Genomic DNA, 19,845 nt, shown 5'->3' on the forward strand with positions numbered 1-19,845 from the left:
TCAGTCTCTTATCTATAGCATCTTAAGTAATCCTAAATAATAATCAGGTATAAACTGTGCATAGAGGTGTATAAGGAGATAGAGGAAAGAGAATGATACTTTGCTGAATCCTTTGATAACATTTAAAATGATGAAAACAAAAAGTTAAAGGTTTTGTCAAGGCGAATCTGTGATACTGTATTTTTTCAAGAAAGCTCTATATGTTATCACAACATCTTTGTGGCATGCACCGCATACTTCCTTTGATTGGCCTATTTGGAGGCGTAATGTTTTATCTTATTTTAAAGAAAAGATAAATCCTGACAGAATAGTTGTGTCAAACTGTGAAATAGAAAATTGAGAAACACAACTCAACTCAACTCAACTTTATTTATAAAGCACTTTAAGAACAACAGCAGCTGGACACAAACACAAAATGATGCATGACAACATGAAGTAGAAAGAATAAAACCTACTGATGCAATCTAACATCTGGCACTCCTGTACATCTTTAAAGTCATGATGTGACATTATAAAATGTTGTCATGTGTGCTGAATTTGAAATGTCATATCTTCTTGTCTCTTGCAGCACAAGCCCTTTGAACCCACCGTGCGTTTGATGTCACTTGTGTAGTAAATGTTCTGCAGGCTCCCAGACGCTCAGCGTTAAGTTTCTGCTCAGAGGTTTTATGGCTAACGTCTGATGCCCTTTTTGAAAGCAATGCCATAAAACAAACAAGGCACTGGGTGAATATGTCACTGTTTTATCTGCTGATTACCCTTTATTTCACATTGTGGCTTCAGTGCTTTCAGTGTGATGGTCACACCGCCAGCATCACAGAGCACAAACTCTTCTTCTAGCACATCATCATGTAGTGGCTCAGAGGCAGCAGCATGAACTCCAGCTGCCTCGTCTTTGTGTTCTTCCTCCAACTCAGCTTCCTCGAAATCATCTGGATACTCACCCTGATCTGAGACTTCCAGAGTCTCTGACAGCACTGTGAAAGAAGATGAAACTCAGTTACCTCAGAGGTAGAACAGAGACAAATATATGAGCATTAGAGGTTGGTTTCAATATGGTTTCAAGCTATTACTCAAGGCTCATCAAAGGGTCTCCAATGGGTTTATAAAAGAGGATGTCAAATGTGTAGTTTGTTTATTGAATTGAAAAAAAACTTGAAGTTGGGTCTCTGTTCATAATTTGACATAGAGTGGTCTAGACCTCCTATGTTTGTAAAAGCGTCCTGAGATAGCGTTTGTTGTGATTTGGCGCTATACAAATAAAGATTGATTGATTGATTGATTTATTCCAACAATCTGAAAGAATGATACTAAAAGTATTAAAAAGAAATCTAAAAACAACGTTTTATGGTTTGACACTGATTTATATACCTATACAGCTTCTTGCTTTCTAAAAAATAAAAATAATAGTCACAACAGAGGAGAGAGTTTCTTCATAATTTAGCAAAATCTTCTCCAAGAGTAATTAGTTTTATCCCGTCAGGTCACAAATTCAACAAATGTACTTATCAGTGTATAAAATGAGCCAATATGGCAGCTTGTTTTCACATCAAATTCAACCCTTGATCTTGAACCCTAGACCTCTAGCTGCTGATAATACTGCAATGTGACAACTATACACATAAACGGACGGAACCAAAACTTTTCATCTGTCAGTTTAACAATTTTACCTCAAGACTCAGATTTAGAAGTCATTTTTTTGTATTGTTTTGTATAGGTAAAAGTCTGATACAATAATCATTACAGGGGACCTAAAGTATGAAAAGCATAATCTTTCAATTGATAAAATGTTATCCTCAGATCATGCACTGGTTTATTGTTTGAAATTGTTCTCATGCATGAATGTAACTGCAGTGATTTATGGTTGTAGTGGTTTAAGTGGTTGAGCTTTTTTTGTTGAATGCAGCTAATATTAAATGAGTTAACTAATTAAATAGTTTACAAAAATTGTCCAACCTATTTTATTCATTGAGATATTAAAATAATCTGATATTGTGATATCGGTTAAAATAACATTAAAAAGACACATTCTCTGATGAGTGTTTTCATTTTTGGTAATTAAGTAACATTTGGATGATACTTCTTTGGTACTTCAGTAAAGTTGAAGTAGAGAATTGGACCATTTTGAATCATGGATTGATTATATTGTCTCCTCCTTTTGGATTTTCAAAAACTATCCTATTATTACTTTAGGTGACAAAAAGAACTGATTTGTTTGGATCTTGGTTAGCTTCTCTAATCACTGATTACAAGTTTCACTTCATGCTTAAGCATTACCAAGAAGATCAGCAGAATCCCTCTTCACTGGAGATCCTACATCTTCATTGTGCTCTTTAAGAGAGGACAAACTTTCATCTTCATCAAAGTCTTCAGGATAGTAATAGTCGTTTTGGTTTTGTTCTCCAGCACTCAAAGCATCCATTTCTTCCTTCTTCTCCTCCTCTTTCTCCTTCTGCTCCTCTTCCTCCTTCTCCTCCACATCACTACTGGCCTCCATACTGTGTTCTCTGTCTTCCCACAAAGAAGCCTCACTGAGAAAGTCTGTGTCTGTTTGTTTACTTTCTATTCCAATGTCACTGGTCTCTCCTATAGACGCCGCAATGTTTACAAAGTCACTCTGAGTGTGTTTAATAGCCTGTAGGTGAGCTTCCACACAGGCACTGCTGAGAATACAAGCGGCACTCGGCCTTTGCTCAGGGTTGAGATGGAGCATTTTCTGGATCAAACAGTTGATGTCATCAGAGTAGAAGCCGACCAGAGGATCATACTCTCCTTTAGTGATCTTGTAGAACAGACTCAGCAGGTTTGTGGCTTCGAACGCAGGCCTGAGAGCACAGATCTCATACAGCAGACAGCCCAGAGCCCAGATATCAGACTTGGAGCTGTAGGGGATATCCTTGCAGAGCTCTGGGCTCAGGTATGTTGGTGTGCCAATACATGTGGATGCCATATCAGCCGTGTTGGTCATCACTCTGGATACCCCAAAGTCCCCTAGCTTCACCACACCTTGCTTTGTTAGCAGTACATTAGAGGTTTTAATATCCCTGTGTAGTATTTTAGCCAAGTGGATAAAATCCACAGCTGTAGCAACCTGCACAAACCAGCCCATCACAGATTCCTCTGTGAAAAAGTCCATTGTTCTCCTTCCTTTGACTTTGTCATCTAATGTCCCGCCATCACAGTAGTTCATCACAATGCAGATTAAACCATCATTCACAAAAACATCGCTGCATGTGACTATGTTAGGGTGCTCCAACCTCCTGATGATTTCCGCCTCTTGGAGAATTGTCCTTTGAGTCTTGTTGGCCTTGTTCTCCTCTATTTTGATCTTTTTCACAGCGTGCAGGCTCTTCCGCTCCACGTGCCTCATGAGGAATACGTCACCTGCCGCTCCCCTGCCCAAACACAACACCTGCTCGTACTTCTCCATCTCTCGACCGAAGCAGAAGAAAGATAAATTCCAACTTTTAAAGTTGAAACTTGGTCGAGTGAAGCAGTACTTCAACACAACACACCTGTCAACACCAGGGTCAACACCTGTCGACACAGTACACACTTCCTCCTGAGGCCTGTGTTTTCGTAGCGTTGCCATTAGAGATGTGACGTTCGCGAACGAGTCGGTCTTTTGAACGGCTCTTGTAAGTGAACGATGAGAACCAATTCGCAGTTGCGAGCCGTACATTTTGATACGTTTTTATATGCAGATTGCCCACGCTGCCTTCACGTGACACCTGCGTGCCCCATGAGTCTTGTTCACACTTATTGTCTACACTTTGTTATTGTTTACATTGTTCTGATGTGCATTTGAGTCAACGAGCTGAGCTCCTGTTTGTAAAGTACAGTAGTTCAGGTGTAGAAACACCAGGCGGGGTAGTACAATTTTCATTCACATTTTTATAATGTCCTAATTTTTATCCTAGTTGTATTTATATTTATTTATTCTTATTTATTATTCTTATATTTTTTCTGTATTGTTAAAATGTTCTTGTGTGGACATTTTTACAGTAAAGTTGTTTTGCATGGAAGTTATCTGTAGTCTGCGCAGTTTTTATAGTGCCACAAAGTTTTTTAGGTGAGTGAAAATTCAAAATAATGATCTCACTGTCGAAGCATAGGGATATAGCACCATCTTATGGAATGTTTACAATGCCAAATGAAATTATAATCAATATTTCAGAATAATTCCCACCAATAGAGTATATATTGGTGGGATGTGTAAGTCTGAATTATTCTGATCCAAATCTTATCTTATAACTGCTACCAGTGATTGTTTCCTTGATAAAAACAAGTTACCCCCAAACGGCAACCTCCGGTCTCAAACAATGAAGCCGATGCAGAAGTGTTATAAACTGCAATACATCGAGAATCCGCTTGAGGCTGGCTGCAGAAACACCGGAAACCACATAAACATGAATGGGAAAAAGGAGATCTTTGCAGCATTAATAAACATGTTTACAGCCTGGTTCAAAAAACGGCTTGGCCCTACATAGCTAATCTCTCTAATGGCTCACACTGTACGGGTTTGAATATTTTTCTAACGCGACGGTTCAGAAGATATTAAGATTCCAAGTTTTTGCCCAAATAAGGACATGACTGACATGACTCCCGGTCGGGAACACATAGCTGTTGGCTAGGAGGTTCACACTACGTCACACTATGCCTGGTTGAGTTCTGCATTTCCAATATGGCTGCCGCCGTCGACTGGCTTCAAAACAGCTCTCAGGAACAGATGGGTGACGTCACGGATACTCCATCCATATTTTATACAGTCTATGGTTACCCCTGGTTGACTTCTGAAAAATAAATAAATGTAACAATGAGCCAAAGAGCCAGTCTTTTGAACGGCTCTTTGAAAGGAACGGCTCCTCAAGATTCGGTTCCCTTCAAAGAGCCAAAAAATCCCATCTCTAGTTGCCATAGTAACCATCTTAGTCATGACCCCTGGATACAGGTAAGGCCTATTCATGAAGATTGAAATAAATAGTTTGTCTGAAAAACAAAAACAAGTGATATTTGTGTCACAAAAAAATATTACAAAAAATGTGCCATACATTACAGACAGTTCGGGGGTTTACATACTTTCAAAACTTCCTCTTTTATGTTTTTCTGGTGTCAACATACTAATTTGACCGCCATAGGCTACTTCATGCGATTGTGGGCTTGTTTTCAGAAAAACCTAAGGACTTTAAATGTGAATCATTTGCTCTGTTTATAAAGCCTAATGCTCCTCGTCTGCTTCGATGACCCAGCGATGAAACTTACACTTCTTTTTGCATTAAGCCAATTTCTTTGGCCTTCTCAACGTTGATTTGATTTGATTTGAATTGAGGTCTTTATTTTGAACATGTAAAAGTAAAATAGAAAAAAAAACATACAAGTAAAAAAGAAGAAATAGTTATACAAAAAACCCCAAATCAATCAGTTCCATTAGCAAGCACTGAAACATTTTGCTTTACATGTGCGAAAAGGAGTTAAAGCGTATCTAATCCTACCCCTTTATTCGCTATTTTCTTTCTTGCATTATACAAGAGCATTCCCACAAAACAAATCTTCATAACCTATCTTCATACTGACACGTACAATCAAAAGCAAACCCCTCATGATTCTCAACACTTGTCTTCCTCCTTGTACCTCATGAAAATTACTTCTTTATACCTCTTCCTGAACTGGATTATGTTCTGACATTGCTGTAGCTCCATGTTGAGTCTGTTCCACAGTTTTACACCACAGATTGAAATACAAAAGCATTTTCTTGTGGTCTGAACACTCACCATCTTTAATCTTAACTTCCCTCTTAAGTTATAACCCCCCTCTCTTTCAAAGAATAATCTTTGAATATTTCCTGGAAGGAGATCTTTCCTAGCCTTATACACAATGTGTGCAGTTTTAAAATCCACAAGGTCAAATAATTTCAATATTTTGGATTTGAGGAACAATGAATTTGTGTGCTCACGGAAATCAACATTGTGAACTATTCTGATGGCTATTTCTGTAGTACTGACAGTGGTTGTAGTGATCTTTTATAAGTGTTTCCCCAAACCTCAGTACAGTAACTGAGATATGGTGAAATAAATAAACGTTCGATCTTAAATTTGAAACGGCTTTCTTTTGTACATTTTACATCTGTCCAGTGTTCTACATTTTCGAAATATATATTAAATATATTATTTTAACTATTCTTCATGTCAATGAAGGTCCATCTCCCTTTTAAATAAACAGCATGCCTGTCAGATTATAAAGTTATGAATGATTACATTGCAATGAATTGAAAAAACAGTTGGGGGGATTGAAAGTGCTTGTACAATTAATACATTAAGGATTATTCTTTGCATGAAAGAGTCAATAATATTCACTTAGGTCTATTTTACAGTATTTCTCAATTGCTAAAACACATTTCTGGACATCCACCATGCTTTCTCAACACTATAAGCACAAAACCCAATTTTCAAACTACATTCACCTCTGACTCTTCCTGCAAAACCAAACAATGCTGTCAGATCATACCCCTAGTCGATCAAAAGTAAAAACAATACTTAGCAGTCATTACACACTACATCAAAAAAAATGAAAACACAAAGCTCAGGACATGAAGCTGTAGAAATAATGTTTATTGTTCACACTGGGTTAAATTAATTTTGCAACATGTGTTTTAGTGAGTGAGAATGTGTTTGCAAGTTGTGTCTAACATTTGAAAAGTGCTTATGGTTTTGCCAAAAGAGTGACTGATTCAATACATGGGTTTAGGTCTCTAAGGGATTTGGTTCAGACAATAGGGTTTAGTGTTTTAGCAATTGAGAAATACTGTAAATAATCCACCGCCCATAACCCTCTTTTATGACTAAAGAGGTGACCAGGCTGTATCATTTGAGACTGTACTCACTGATGTGTACCACTGGGCGGCGACATGGCCATTTACTTGCTGCAGTATGCCAATAACTAGCCAACGAAGAAGACATACTTTCTATTGCGCAGACGCAGTCGGTGAATCACAACAGAGCAGTGCACGCTTTTGCCTCTTGTGTTTTCGTTTCTCTTATCATCCAACTTCAGTGTTTTAAAATGCCACCAAAGGGGAAAGGTGGTAAGGGTGGAAAAGGTTAGTGGTCCTTCAGTTACCTGCTGTTGATTATGAGTAAATCACACTTAGTGTTAAGTCAGGAACATGTACTATCCTGCAGTAGAAAACATCTACAACACTGATAACTAATTCTCCATATCTCATGGCTACATTGCTTGATCCGGTGTTATTGTTGCTTTGTTTGTATTGGTATGATCTGCTTTCATGGTTATGAACACTGTCACTGTGTAGGAGCTGCTTCAGGAAGTGCAGACGCTGACAAGAAAGATAAAGCGCCAAAGGGAGGCACTGCTGTGAAGGTAGCTATGTGACATTTGTAGGGAAATGGCACTGCCAAAATACAACTTTTATGGCAACTGATATCAGAGGAATGAAACCAAGCGATGACTGCTCAGGTCCCTTTCCATCATAGAGCCCCTTTTGGATAAGTGTAAAAAAAAAAAACGAGACCTCAGTATATTGTTAATTTGGGACCAGACATGATCACCATTGCAGTAACTGATGGGTAATAAAGTAAGCGGTAAACCCATTTAGGACATTTACAACCTGTTCTCATTTTAAAAATAATTATTATCTGGAGATTTTTTCCAACTTTGTCATTTATGATATAACTCTGACAACTACGGCCTCCTTCTCTTTGATCATTGAGTCATGTTAACTGCATACACACCTTTGAGCCACAGAAGAGATAAATTATTTTTGTCTTAAAGAAGTTTTATAGCTTTGTGATGAATTATAAACTGTAAAAATTGACTAATACTGAGATTTTTTCCCCCACTTTCTGTAATATCCAATGAATATTGTGATTTGTTTTATCCTGGCCAGTATTTATTCCTGGAAGTGTTACTGTGCATTAATGATGATTTTTGGTCCCCCAGGTTCGACATATCCTCTGTGAAAAACATGGAAAATGCATGGAGGCAATGGAGAAACTAAAGGCTGGAGTCCGATTTAGCGAAGTAGCTTCACAGTACAGTGAAGACAAAGCTAGACAAGGAGTAAGAACATGCACTTCTAATGATATGCTCTTTTACAACCTTTTTTTAACTGCTTGCATTTTTCTTCTCATAGCTGCATGCTCCTCTGTGCTTCACTCCTAGTTGAAACTACAGAAACGTCACTACTACAGAAAAATGTAAAATCTTTTAAGTCTATACTGAATGTTAAACAGCATGGCATGTGTCCTTAATGCACACATATACATAGTGAGCAGGCAGTGCAGTACATTGTTGATACAGTGTTATTAACAGTAAACTCTTCAGAAGGTAAAAGCTGCACCTACTCAGAAACTGCTGTTTGAAGTTTGCATTTTAAGACTGGATATATTACAACATTTTGGGGATAATCTTTCCAGATGATAGCGACAATGTCAAGGCCTTAACCTCAAAATGAGTCACTTTTGATGGGGAAATCCAGACTTATGTATAACAATTCTTCAAACCCACACACAACTCTGTACATCTATCCACCCTAACACCTACCCTGGTGCACCCTCAGCTACTGGGAAGATAAGACTGTTGCCTAGACACACCATGTAAATATGTGAGTTGTAGGAATCCTCCCTGCTAATCAAGGCTTTTCTTTGCACCTTATCTGTGACCTAATTCAGCCTAGAAATTGTTTTGTCATCCTGACTGTTCTTTTCATGACAGGGAGATCTGGGGTGGATGACGCGAGGATCGATGGTTGGACCTTTCCAGGATGCAGCATTCGCCCTACAGATCAGTTCCATGGACAAACCTGTATACACAGACCCTCCTGTCAAGACAAAGTTTGGGTACCACATCATTATGGTAGAGGGGAAAAAGTGATGAAAGACAGCTCCACATTTAAAATGAAGAGGATGTTAAAAGTATGAAGCCGATTATTTCCTAATCTGACTACTTCACTGTGCATTTGGATTTTATTTTGAAACGTTAGAGAACGATTGAGTCTGTCTGATTTTTCTTTGGGAACATGCACACTAATGTACTTACAATGCAGCACAAGCTTGTATTCTGACAAGTAACTTCAGCATTCATGAAATTCACTGGACTATCTTTTTCAATATGATAAAGTTCATGAAAATCGAATTACAAATAAAGTACAGTCAAACAAGTTATTCAAAACATATTTGTGTCTATGTGTGTGCAAAAACAGTGATTGAATACATTTTGACTTCACTTGAAAGGAATGTATATAATACATTTTTTGATAAGGCAGGTGTTGTCCTTGGGTGATGTTTTATTTTTTCTCTAGAATTCCTGATATACAGTAGAACTCCAATTTCTGATGGAAGGCCACAACAGTAGATTTTTTAAATATAATTGAATAAGGTCCCAGTGAGAAATTACAGATTCATTTCAGTAAAACAGCACTCGATCAGTTTAACATGTGAATGACAAGAAACAAATACTATGAAAAAAAACATTTACCAAGGAGCATATACTTTTATTTTGTTTTATATTTGTATTGAATTTGAATTTATTATAGGATATTGCAGACATAAAAGAACTAACAAAACATTACTGCTCAATAACATGAGCCAAGATATAACAGGTAAATTCAATAATAAAACTAACCATTAACTTTAGTGACATGTAGGGCTTTTTGGGTGGCCCCCCTAATAAATTACTCAACATAAAGACAGAGCATTAATGTAGAACAGAATATCTAGATACAACTAAAAACAAAACATAAGGGAGTGAGATTAGAATATAAAAACAATGGTGAAAAGAAAATGATAAAAAAATAAATATATATTGCTAATAATTGCTTCTTTTTCTCAGTTTCTTTAACCGAGTTAAACGTGCACTACTGCACTTTGCCATTTCGTGCCTGTGGCCCGACTGTCCACCCGACACCGTGTACATCCAGGCCGCTAGGCGGCAGTGTCGCGCAGAGGTTGTGTTAGTACAGTCAGCACTAGGAGAAGACCGTTGACGTTGTTACGCCTTGATGATTGGCGAGGTAAGATGGCGGCGCCAGAGGAGCCAGAATTATCTCAGGCGCAGACCGAAAAACTCCTCCAATTTCAGGTAGACAGCCGAAATTCACCACTAACATATGCCCGATTAAAGCCTCATAGAATTATACATTATTGTTGACAGTGAATCCATTCAAATAGGCGGAAACGTGCGTGTTAAAACCCTTTTTACTGTCCACTTCGATAGCTCTACCCGAGCCCCCTAACCGTCAACCTCAGCTAATGCTAGCAAAGCAAGCTAACATTAGCTGGACTAGCTAATAAGTTAGCAGACTACAAAAGCCATAAGATGGACTTTGCGTTGCCTACCATGTAATGTATAGCAATCAAAGAGTCATATACATTAGATGTTGGTTGGTCATCATCACTCGTGCCGCGTTTATTATATTTATCAGGACTTTACGGTGACTTGGCTAACGTCAGGTCTCAATTGACGCTCCCTGCTGAACAGTTATCATCAGCATCAAAGGCAGAGCTGTCACCAAACTTCTATAAAAAACAACATGTTTTTACATATGAGTGATGAATAATCGTGTTTCACTATAATAAAGGGGGCACGGGTTCTTTCCCTTGAACCCTGGACCCTTCAGTTGGTCTCTGTCGTGTTGAAGGAAGCAGTTAAGACCACTTCAGATATTGTACAGCTAGCTAGCGCACCTTTCACGCCACCCTGCTTTGTATACAGTACACTGTGTTTGCCGTGTATTTTGACATTAATTGTGTGTACGGATAGGTACCTGGCAAATGACTTAGTTCAGTATTTGATTCAAAAGTCTTTATCAGCCGTGTTAATCAAACGTACCTATGATTCATGAAAAGTTCTTAATGTGAGCCTGTCGACTACCAAATGAGACCTCATTATAAAAACACGATTTACTGCTGTTCTGCATTGTAAGGCCTTCTTTAGTCTTGACTTTCACTTTCACATCCAACAGGACCTAACTGGTTTGGAGTCCATGGACCAATGTCGTCGTACATTAGAACAGCACAATTGGAACATAGAGGTAAAGTCATTTCCATGTTGTGTTGATGTTTGTGTTACTCTGCAGGTTTTGTGCTGGCTCGCTGTTTGATCATCTGTCTCTTTCTTCTGGTTTATTCATGACTTGAGAGTGATGGGCTTGTATGATGTGTTTCAGGCTGCAGTACAAGACAGACTTAATGAGCAAGAAGGAGTGCCCAGTGTGTTTAACCCTCCACCATCCAGACCATTACAGGTCAATACAGCAGACCATAGAGTATATAGTTACATCGTCTCAAGGCCGCAACCCAGGGTACGTTCTTTGGATGTCTTCACATTGCGAAGAAATCTATGCAAGTCTATCTACAAAACAGGCTGATGAATTTCCTTTTCTCTCTTTTACTTTGACTAATTCTTTTTTCTTTTCTATGCTTGACATTATTGTAAATAAGGGCTTTGCTCTCAATTATTTTCGAGGCTAATCAGAGAGAATTGCATTTTAGCAGTATATTGCAATGTGTGCTTTTGTTAGTAATTCCCTTGAGATGCTTGTAAGACAATTATGAAAGTAACATTTTGTTTATATATGTACAGTCTTTTTCTAACTAATATAGGCCTATGTATCTTGAAGTACTGGTTTCTACTGTTTGAAAGCCAATAGACTGCATTATTTCTTCACAGGGATTACTAGGATGGAGTTACTACTTGATAATGCTACCTTTCAGATTTACATACTACACACTTCTGGACATATTCAGGTAAGTCATACTCAGTAATTTAACATGCTGCACATGGAAATTCATCGTCAGCAGCAGGAGGAAGGTTAATTTTCCCAAAACTGTGTTTGTCTCCCAGGTTTGCCCTGCGATTCATCAGGCCAGATCCTCGTGGTCGTGTCACGGACCCAGTTGGGGATGTTGTGTCATTTATTCATAATTTTGAGGAGAAGTATGGTCGATCACACCCAGTATTTTACCAGGGAACATACAGCCAGGTGAGTTCAAATATTGAACAGAAACACTTTTTTTGTTGTTGATTGAGTCCATTCAGGTTAAGGTCAAATTGAAAATGCTGTGTTGTTTTTGTTCAACCTAAAAATGTAGGCACTGAATGATGCCAAACGAGAGCTCCGCTTCTTATTAGTGTACCTTCATGGGGAAGATCACCAAGACACAGACGAGTTTTGCCGGTATTGTACCTTATACTTTTCCTACTAAATGTTTGAAACAGCATCTCTTCCTCCACGTAATAAAGACCCAAATGTTTGTGTCAGCCCAGTCTGGTTGGTCTGTTATGAAGACCCATAAGCTTGAGTTGTTTAATGTTAAAGTAACATGTTTTATGTCTATGTGCACCTGAAAAAGGATTTCCCTATTAAACGGATGCTCTGTGTTTTTTAAATTGTCTCTTTCCAGCTCCACGTTATGTACAGAAGAGGTCGTAACCTTCCTCAACACACGGATGCTCTTCTGGGCATGCTCAACCAGCAAGCCTGAAGGCTACAGAGGTGCGTAAATGTATTTTCATTTCATCATTTAAACTGTTAACGATCCAAACCATATGTTTATCTTCTGTGTGATTGAGATGGTGGATTTTAAAGTGGATACAGAGCCCCTTCTTGTTTTACTGTAAATGTTTCATCATCAAAATCATCAAAAAATCTTTGGTCAGGAGTCGACAGGGAACATTCATTTATCAGTCGCTCAAATGTTACCTTTGATGCTTTCAATGAAAATAAGAAAAATATACGTTTGTTCACATCTCTTGTTTTGTGGTGGCTTTGCAGAAAACTTGGAAGTTATGTTCATTACACATATATTAGAATGTGACTGGTACTACAGGGGCCAAGTGGGTACAGGGTTTTTTGGGGGGTTAGGGGCAAGCGGCAACCCCCGGTCTCAAACTATGAAGCCCATGCAGAAGTGTTATAAACTGCAATTCATCGAGAATCCGCTTGAGGCTGGCTGCAGAAACACCGGAAACCACATAGACACCAATTCAAAACAGACAATCTTTGCAGCATTAATAAACATGTTTACAGCCTCGTTCAAAAAATAGCTTGGCTCTACGCAGCTAATCTCTCTATCGGCACACACTGTACGGGGGGTGATTTTTTTTCTAACGCGATGGTTCAGAAGATATTAAGATCACAAGTTTTTGCCCAAAAAAGGACATGCCTGACTTGACTCCCTGACGGGAACACATAGCTCTTGGCTAGGAGGCTCAAACTCCGCCTCTTTACATCACACTATGCCTGGTTGAGTTCTGCATTTCCAATATGGCTGCCGCCACCGTCGATTGGCTTCAAAACAGCACTCAGGAACAGATGGGCGACGTCATGGATCCTACGTCCATTATTTATACAGTCTATGGTTAGGGCATTTTTGTGTGTGTGTGTGTGTGTGTGTGTGTGTGTGTGTGTGTGTGTGTGTGTGTGTGTGTGTGTGTGTGTGTGTGTTCGTGTTGATGAGTCAGCCATATGTAAATTAAATAAGATATAAAGTAGCAGCACCGTTGAAAGCGCAAGACTTGACTGTATAATGTTTTGGTGTGTTTCAGTGTCCCAAGCATTGCGGGAGAACACCTACCCATTCCTGGCCATGATCATGCTGAAGGACCGCAAGATGACAGTGGTGGGTCGACTCGAGGGTCTCATCCAGCCAGAGGACCTCATCAACCAACTCACCTTCATCATGGATGCCAACCAAACGCATCTGATGTCAGAGCGCATGGAACGGTAAACAAAGCCAGCAATTACACACTTGATTGTTTGACACAGCAGGAAAAAATGTAATCACTGTTTGACCGAATTTCCCTCCCCAGGATAAATGAAGTATTTCTGATTCTGATTTGGTAATGAGATCCCTATTGAAGCTCAAAAGGTGACAGCTGAGGGTTGATGGTCAAACAAATCAGTTTCAGCTATACAGTGACTACCTGTGACTTTTTAAAAAACATTTTTAAGAGAGTTTAAAGACACAGTACAGTTGTTTATCTTGCAAGTTTGACACATTATTTAGATAGTTTTCTGCCTTATTTGGTTCATGATAAGTGATGCATTTTTTCTCCTTTTTGTTTATACATGTGGTTGCACTAATAACGCTGAAAGAAAAATAAAATGATGCAGAATTTTTTTTTTTTGTATAAGGCGTAGTATCCCAGTAAGGGACACCAGGGTGAGAAACAGCTGAATTACAGAACCGTGCCAGCATAAGTCAATCAATCTTAATTTGTATAGCGCCAAATCACAACAAACGGTATCTCAAGACGCTTTTACAAACATAGGAGGTCTAGACCACTGTCAAATTAGGAACAGATCCAACACCAAGACAGGGTAAGACTCAGTCTTACCCCACCTTAATCGGCCATTAGCATTGCACCTCACAATATTTAGCTAGTTACAGCGGCAAGTGTTTCTTATTAATCCAAACACTTGACAAGACCATCGAAAATAAAAGTTGGTCAAAATTTAGAGAGCGATATTAGGTTATATTTGCAGCATCTTGTTTCAGTATTGATAACACTCTTTGTGGGTATCATGGTCTGAGCATCAAATTTACTGATTTAGTAGTAAGATTGTTCTGTTAGCATTGGTTGATTTAGTGCAGATTTCCGGGTTGCAAGTTTATGGAGTTTAGGAAGTTAGCCGTTTCTGGCAGGAGCTTGTAAGATTTTTTTTTTTACAATTTAAGCTAGCTGGTATCTTTAGCTGTAGGTTAGCTTTAGCTTGCAGTGCATCCAGTATGGGTTGGCACTGTTACTTTCCTGACTGCAATGGTATTTTCTCTCTGAGAAAGACACTTCAATAAAAATATAGTCAGTTTCACTCTGAAAAAAGCTTAATCGACGTATGAAGCCACATTAGCAAGCTACAATTAATAAACCATCACATCACCCACTCAAGCACATCCACTTATCTCAAACCAATGCCCCAGTTCACTGGCTGCTGATCCAGTTTCTGTGGATGCAAGCTGATGAGGTTTAGCTATTAAAATCTTAACGTTTTTTTTTTCCATGAGTCCACAAGCTAAATTGCGTGCCTTCTAACATGCTCAATGAGGTAATACGATGATATGAACATCAACTCACACAACAACAACCCCTTGCCACTGGTTCTGCTCCAGCAGAACATCAGATGGCTTTATTGCCTCATTCAAAAACTTTCTTCACTGACTCGCCTGTGAAGTCAGAGACGGGGGATTGACGTTATATTGATGGTAAATAAGATTGTGTGCTTTTGGAAACATTCTGGGCTTAAGCTCTGTTCGTCCCTCCCATAGACTGTATAAATAATGGACTTTGTATCTGTGACGTCATCCATCTGTTCCTGAGCGCTGTGTTGAAGCCAATCGGCGGCGGCAGCCATATTGGAAATGCAGAACTCAACCAGGCAGAGTGTGACGTAAATGGGCAGACTTTGAGCCTCCTAGCCAACAGCTATGTGTTCCCATCCGGGAGTCACGTCAGTCATGTCCTTATTTGGGCAAAAACTCAAAATCTTAATATCTTCTGAACCGTAGCGCTAGAGAAAAAATCACCCCCCCCGTACAGGGTGTGCCGATAGAGAAAGGAGCTACGTAGAACAAAGCCATTTTTTGAACCAGACTGTAAACATGTTTATTAATGATGTAAAGATCATCTTTTTGAATTGGTGTCTATGTGGTCTCCGGTGTTTCTGCAGCCAGCCTCAAGCGGATTCTCAATGAATTGCAGTCCATAACACTGCTGCATGGGCTTCATACTTTGAGACCGGAGGTTGCCGCTTGGTCCCTCCTTGCTCTGCTAATGTTTGTGTGTGTGTGTGTGGCGCATAAACTATATGATGTTGCCGCCGATGGTAACAACACAAAGCAGTGCACCCCCGGCCCCAGTCCTGCCAATATTGATCAATCCCAAATATTTTTTACAATCCCAAAGTAGATGCAATAAGCTGACACTCAGGGGTTTCGCTATCCTTTAACGTGAACATACCTGACTGAAGCTCCTGACACTGAATATTTATTTTAAAATGCCGAACTCTGCTTATATACCGGAAAGGTTTCATTGTTAATAAATAAGGCAAATGTTTGTTTCAGGGAGGAGAGAAGCCAAACCCAAGTGCTAAGGCAGCAACAGGACGAAGCCTATCTCGCCTCCCTCCGTGCTGACCAAGAGAAGGAGCGAAAGAAGAGGGAGGAGCAGGAGCAGAAGAGGCAAGAGGAGGAGAAGGTCCGACAGAGTGTTCTCGCTGAGGAGCGGAGACGACAGGTGAGACCTGCTTTACCCTACGCTTATCCAACAAGTTTTAATGACATACAGTAGGGCAAAAAAGTATTTAGTCAGCCACTGATTTAGCAAGTTCTCTCACTTAGAAAGATGAGAGAGGTCTGTAATTTTCATCAGAGGTACACTTCAACTATGAGAGACAAAATGAGAAAAAGAAATCAGGAAATCACATTGTAGGATTTTTAAAGAATTTATTTGTAAATTATGGTGGAAAATAAGTATTTGGTCTCCCACAAACAAGCAAGATTTCTGTCTCTCACAGACCTGTCACTTCTTCTTTAAGAAGCTCTTCTGTCCTCCACTCGTTACCTGTATTAATGGCACCTGTTTGAATTCGTTATCTGTATAAAAGACACCTGTCCACAGCCTCAAACAGTCAGACTCCAAACTCAACCATGGCCAAGACCAAAGAGCTGTCGAAGGACACCAGGAAGAACATTTTGGACCTGCACCAGGCTGGGAAGAGTGAATCTACAATAGGCAAGCAGGTTGGTGTGAATAAATCAACTGTGGGAGCAATTGTAAGAAAATGGAAGACATACAATACCATTGATAATCTCCCTCGATCTGGGGTCCCACGCAAGATCTCATCCCGTGGGGTCAAAATGATCATGAGAACGGTGAGCAAAAATCCCAGAACTACATGGAGGGACCTGATGAATGACCTGCAGAGAGCTGGGACCAAAGTAACAAAGGCTACCATCAGTAACACACTACACCGAGAGGGACTCAAATCCTGCAGCACCAGGTGTCCCCCCCTGCTTATGCCAGTACATGTCCAGGCCCGTCTGAAGTTTGCCAGAGAGCATATGAATGATCCAGAAGAGGATTGGGAGAATATCATGTGGTCAGATGAAACCAAAATAGAACTTTTTGGTAGAAACTCAACTTGTCGTGTTTGGAGGAAGAAGAATGCTGAGTTGCATCCCAAGAACACCATACCTACTGTGAAGTATGGGGGTGGAAACCTCATGCTTTGGGGCTGTTTTTCTGCAAAGGGGACAGAACAACTGATCCGTGTTAAGGGAAGAATGAACAGGGCCATGTATCGTGAGATTTTAAGCCAAAACCTCCTTCCATCAGTGAGAGCATTGAAGATGGAACATGGCTGGGTCTTCCAGCATGACAATGATCCCAAACACATCGCTCGGGCAACGAAGGAGTGGCTCCGTAAAAAGTATTTCAAGGTCCTGGAGTGGCTTAGCCAGTCTCCAGACCTCAACCCCATAGAAAATTTGTGGAGGGAGTTCAAAGTCCATGTTGCCCAGCGACAACCCCAAAACATCACTGCTCTAGAGGAGATCTGCATGGAGGAATGGGCCAAAATACCAGCTACAGTGTGTGCAAACCTGGTGAAGACTTGCAGGAAACGTTTGACCTCTGTCATTGCCGACAAAGGTTGTTACAAAGTATTGAGTTGAACTTTTGTTATTGACCAAATACTTATTTTCCACCATAATTTACAAATAAATTCTTTGAAAATCCTACAATGTGATTTCCTGGATTCTTTTTTCTCATTTTGTCTCTCATAGTTGAAGTGTACCTCTGATGAAAATTACAGACCTCTCTCATCTTTCTAAGTGGGAGAACTTGCAAAATCAGTGGCTGACTAAATACTTTTTTGCCCCACTGTACATAAATGTCTTTTTGATGTGAATCTTTGTTGTTTGACTCCAGACCCTTGAAGAGGAGAAGGAGAGGAAGTCCGAATGTCTTCCCCCAGAGCCACCTGCAGATGATCCAGAAAGTGTCAAAATAGTGTTTAAGCTGCCCAATGATACACGAGTAGAGAGACGATTCCTCTTTGGGCAGTCTCTGTCGGTGAGTTGCTCTTTTCAGTTTTCCTCATGACCCAGTGTACATATGTGGTTGACTGTCTTTGACAATTATGTCCTTTGTAGACAGACGTCATCATTTCAATCCACAAGTATAAATACATGTGCTCCATAAAGCCAAGTATCTGAAGTTCACTGAACGGCTACTGCCCCTTGGGAGGAGTATTTTCTTATTTGGACTTGGTCCACATATAAACCACATCATTATTTTCACACTGTAATGAATAAATACAATGTTTAGTCTAGTTTCTTTCAAACCCCATTGAATTAGTCCAACATTACGAGCAGTACTTCTCTTTACGAAACACTACCACTTGGGTTTATTTTCCACACTCACTCGACTGTTGTTGCCTCCACAGGTAATATACGACTTCCTCTTCTCTCTAAAAGAATCTCCAGAGAAGTTTCAGATAGTAACAAACTTCCCTCGCCGAGTCCTGCCCTGCCTTCCGACTGAAGATCAGCCCAACCCTCCCACACTGAAAGAGGCGGGGCTTAGCCGCTCCGAGGTCCTTTTTGTTCAGGATCTTACGGACGATTGAAAGATGACATACCTCCTCTACATGGAAACACATTTTCCTCCAATGCCCGCCCACTCCTCTTTTTCTTTTCTCCTTCTGTTAAATGGCCATTATGCACAAAGGATCATTTGAGATAAAATCCTAACCTGGAAAAATTTAACCACCCTGCATCCAGTCTTTGTTTGGTTGTGTTTACAGGGTTCCCATTAACCTGGAAAGTCTTGAATTTTATCAAATAAATATTTCTTGAAGTCCTCCTTGAACTCACCTTTGTTATCCATGTGGACAAAGAAGTGTGTTCTCCATTATTAGTACTGGCTACCAGTTTAATCTCGTCTTTCCTTACCAGTAAGTGTTGCAGCAAAGGATTAACCATCTACTGAAATGCACCGGACAGTAGCAAAGCTTGGTGCAAAACCAGAAAAACATCCCAAATAAGCTGATGTCAGGTCATCTGAGGTAGGCAGGTTGCATTAATACTGACTAATACAAACAGGATGGAGAGAAGTGTAGAGAAGTATGGATTTCTTTAGTGGTCAGAATGCCTTGGTTACTTTTTGTCAGACTTGATGTTCTATCCATATGTCTTAATTTAACACCATTTTACCACAAAAGTTTAAATATGCCTCTCCCACGGTGACTGACGAGCACAGAACATGTTGGAGTCAGGTTTGGTTCTGCTGTGACTGGTACTGACGGGTGTGACGATCCAATGCTCTCTCCTAGGGAGCAGGTTGCATTGATTTATGGGAACCCTGTTTGAAATGAGCCATGACCTGTACATAAGTTAGATATTTAAAACCCTTCAACCACCTTACTTTTTTTGTTTTGACTCATCTGTCATACAATGACCAAATGCAGGTTGGTTACTATGTAAAGCAGACTGCCTCATGAAGTTTAAAAATCCAATATTTAACAGGCCACAGCTTTTACATGTGGCTTTATCTAGTATAGTGCGAGTCTGCCCATAGTGTGCCTGTGGTTACTCATAGATGCCTGTTTTGCCTGTAACATCTAAATGGGCTCATGTAAAGATGTAATTTTCCAACTATATAAATTAAAAACATTTTAAAAATGTGGGTTTATTGACACTGTATGACATTTGCTGGTGAGGTTTTAATATGTATGGTTAAGTCTGACTACTTCTCTTCTTGGATTTTACATTGAAGTACAGTAAGTTGTTTTTATTACCACATTATAAAAACTATCTCAAACAAGAC

General features: G+C 39.7%; 3 protein-coding genes across 3 annotated transcripts; 2 read left to right on the top strand and 1 right to left on the bottom strand.

Annotated features, from left to right (window-relative positions):
- Nucleotides 1-350: 350 nt before the first annotated feature.
- On the bottom strand, nt 351-3,697 carry LOC117818049 (serine/threonine-protein kinase Nek6-like). Its single transcript, XM_034690904.1, has 2 exons — nt 2,278-3,697; nt 351-977 (listed from the first exon to the last, which is right to left on the bottom strand). The coding sequence occupies exons 1-2, from the start codon at nt 3,680-3,682 to the stop codon at nt 736-738; spliced, it is 1,647 nt and encodes a 548-aa protein (XP_034546795.1). The 5' UTR covers nt 3,683-3,697; the 3' UTR covers nt 351-735.
- Nucleotides 3,698-6,951: 3,254 nt separating this feature from the next.
- pin4 (protein (peptidylprolyl cis/trans isomerase) NIMA-interacting, 4 (parvulin)) lies at nt 6,952-9,188 on the top strand. The gene is made up of 4 exons (XM_034690014.1): nt 6,952-7,096; nt 7,310-7,377; nt 7,957-8,076; nt 8,731-9,188. The coding sequence occupies exons 1-4, from the start codon at nt 7,060-7,062 to the stop codon at nt 8,887-8,889; spliced, it is 384 nt and encodes a 127-aa protein (XP_034545905.1). The 5' UTR covers nt 6,952-7,059; the 3' UTR covers nt 8,890-9,188.
- Nucleotides 9,189-9,965: 777 nt separating this feature from the next.
- On the top strand, nt 9,966-19,702 carry faf2 (Fas associated factor family member 2). The gene is made up of 11 exons (XM_034689636.1): nt 9,966-10,095; nt 10,979-11,047; nt 11,183-11,317; nt 11,686-11,762; nt 11,860-11,998; nt 12,108-12,193; nt 12,420-12,511; nt 13,564-13,741; nt 16,080-16,251; nt 17,947-18,090; nt 18,464-19,702. The coding sequence occupies exons 1-11, from the start codon at nt 10,033-10,035 to the stop codon at nt 18,644-18,646; spliced, it is 1,338 nt and encodes a 445-aa protein (XP_034545527.1). The 5' UTR covers nt 9,966-10,032; the 3' UTR covers nt 18,647-19,702.
- The last annotated feature ends 143 nt before the right edge of the window (nt 19,703-19,845 follow it).

This window comes from Notolabrus celidotus, chromosome 8, assembly GCF_009762535.1.
Source record: "Notolabrus celidotus isolate fNotCel1 chromosome 8, fNotCel1.pri, whole genome shotgun sequence".
In the NCBI taxonomy this organism is placed as follows: domain Eukaryota; kingdom Metazoa; phylum Chordata; class Actinopteri; order Labriformes; family Labridae; genus Notolabrus; species Notolabrus celidotus.